Raw genomic sequence first — 2,440 nt, forward strand, 5'->3', positions numbered from 1 at the left:
GATTTTTCGGAGTTGTATTTCAATTGTATTTGAATTTATCTTTAATTTGACTACATAAATAAATAAATAAATAAATAAATAATATTTAAAACTTAACAATACATGTGCTTCCAGGTAAACATCGGTTCATTGGAGCTATCCGCTAATCACAATATACGCCAATACGTTGACGTTTGCAACGAACACGACAAGGGCACAAAATTAAAAGATCTACTTTCTCATATCTATGATCAATCTCATGCTCCTGGAAAAATCATTATATTTGTAGCCACAAAAAAGAAAGTTGACGAATTGTCCAGATTCATAAATGGCTTTGGGGTGCGGGTAGGCTCAATACATGGCGATAAATCACAAGTTGATCGTGACAATGTGTTGACCGAGTTCCGCAGCGGTCGCTCGAATATTCTTGTTGCAACAGACGTGGCTGCGCGTGGTTTGGATGTGGATGGTATCAAGTATGTGATTAATTTTGATTTTCCACAGTCGTCCGAGGATTATATACATCGAATCGGTCGTACTGGGCGGAAACATACCTCAGGAACATCGTATGCATTTTTCACACGTAAGAACGCCAAGTGTGCACGTGCTTTGATAGACATACTGCGCGAAGCCAACCAAAATGTAAATCCAGAATTAGAATACATGGCGCGCAGTGCCGGCACTGGCGGTGGTCGCAGTCGTGGGGGCCGAGGAAGTGGCGGTGGCGGCGGCGGCGGTGGTAGCAGCATGGGACCTAATAGACGTGGTGGTGGTGGTGGGGGAGGTCGCGCTTTTCATTCGGGTGGTATGGGAGGAAATTCAGGTCCTGGATATGGTAACGGTTATCGTGGTAATGCTCTGATGGGAGGCAACAGCGGTGGCGGTGGTGGATATGGCAGTAGTAGTGGCGTTGGTGGCGGTTTCCCGAACGGTGGCCTGTCTTCTGGTGGCTCTAGATCGCGGAACTACAACTCTCGACACTAAAACACACACTCGTCGCGAAATTTTGTGTAAGCATGGAGAAACTTACCAACTGTAAGAGTTGGTTTTACATAAAGAAATAATATGTATGAAAAGAATTCCCTTTAAGTTTGTTCGCAACGTTTCATAAGTCAAACAATCTGAAATTGACGTTGGAGCAATGCAGCACTTCTTTTGAGACACGGTGATCAAATCAAGAAAAACAAGAAAGCATGTATATTCATATGTATGTGTTAGGCTCGGTCTTCATACTTGAATTGTAAACACTCGCTTTTAGCATAATCTTCTGCAAATATCATTCTCATAGAAAACACCTGGCATTTACTTCAAAGGGCTAGGGAAACGGAAGATACAGCTTTATATACAAAAGAGGTTATGAAAATTTAGATGTGTACATTTTCGTTTAACGTACATACATACTTATATTAAACATTTATGGAATAAATGAATGAATGGAATTAAAACTATATCAGAAGGTTACTAAAATAGAAGATTGAATAAAGTTTTAATATCTTTATTTCAAAGATGTTTGTTTTATTATTTTTTGTAAGTTGTGGTTCACAATATTCAAAAGCGTGTATATGTGTGTATAATTAGGCTTTGTTTTAGAAAATGCATGATTTTTTTTTGTAGAATAATGATATATGTATGTTTAAGATCTCTTTTACATCTTTCGTACTAAATAATTTGTAATGTATATTTGTAAGTATGCACTAGTTCATGGTTTTATGTTTATTTAAGAATATGTATAAGTAAAATTACATCAGTTAATATAAAAATTTTGTGCATTCGTCCATTTGACACATTGCTGCTACATTTTTATTGGTTTCGTCAATCTCACTATGCCTGCTTTTGTGCTCGGCGCTGTCCTGGAATGAGAAGATCAAAANTGTGCATTCGTCCATTTGACACATTGCTGCTACATTTTTATTGGTTTCGTCAATCTCACTATGCCTGCTTTTGTGCTCGGCGCTGTCCTGGAATGAGAAGATCAAAATGCAGAGAAATTTAACATGGATTTAGTGGTAATATGCTACTCATCGGGGAAATAATTTAGNATGCAGAGAAATTTAACATGGATTTAGTGGTAATATGCTACTCATCGGGGGAAATAATTTAGATTAAGTCTTTACTTAATAGTACTGAGAGTTTTACACTAAATACATAGAGCAATAGGGTTGCCAGACGTACTGCTTTTGGGAGTAAACGTACTCCTTTTTATTGTAATGTACTCCCTTGTACTCCCAAAAAAAAATATATATCTGGAAATGTACTCCTTTCTTAGTTTTGTACTTCTTTTGTACTCCTTTTTCCAGCTATTAATATTTTGTCATATACAGGGCGTAAAATAATAACTGTTGCACAGATTTTATTGAAAAATAAAAGGGAATTTTATAGATTTTGCGAAAAAAGTGGTTTATTGTTAATTACCCACAGATTTTACTTAAATTTTATTAATAAGTTTTTAAATTTTAACATT

At 36.6% G+C, this 2,440-nt stretch overlaps 1 protein-coding gene across 1 annotated transcript; it reads left to right on the forward strand.

The window, feature by feature from the left end:
- The first annotated feature begins 75 nt into the window (after positions 1–75).
- On the forward strand, positions 76–1,484 carry LOC108355336 (ATP-dependent RNA helicase p62-like). Its single transcript, XM_017606502.1, has one exon. It carries the CDS (start codon positions 103–105, stop codon positions 961–963), a length of 861 nt encoding a protein of 286 aa, XP_017461991.1. The 5' UTR covers positions 76–102; the 3' UTR covers positions 964–1,484.
- The last annotated feature ends 956 nt before the right edge of the window (positions 1,485–2,440 follow it).

This window comes from Rhagoletis zephyria, unplaced genomic scaffold (assembly GCF_001687245.7).
Source record: "Rhagoletis zephyria isolate East Lansing unplaced genomic scaffold, Rhagoletis_zephyria_1.1 Rzeph_scaffold_44636, whole genome shotgun sequence".
Taxonomy (NCBI): Eukaryota; Metazoa; Arthropoda; class Insecta; order Diptera; family Tephritidae; genus Rhagoletis; species Rhagoletis zephyria.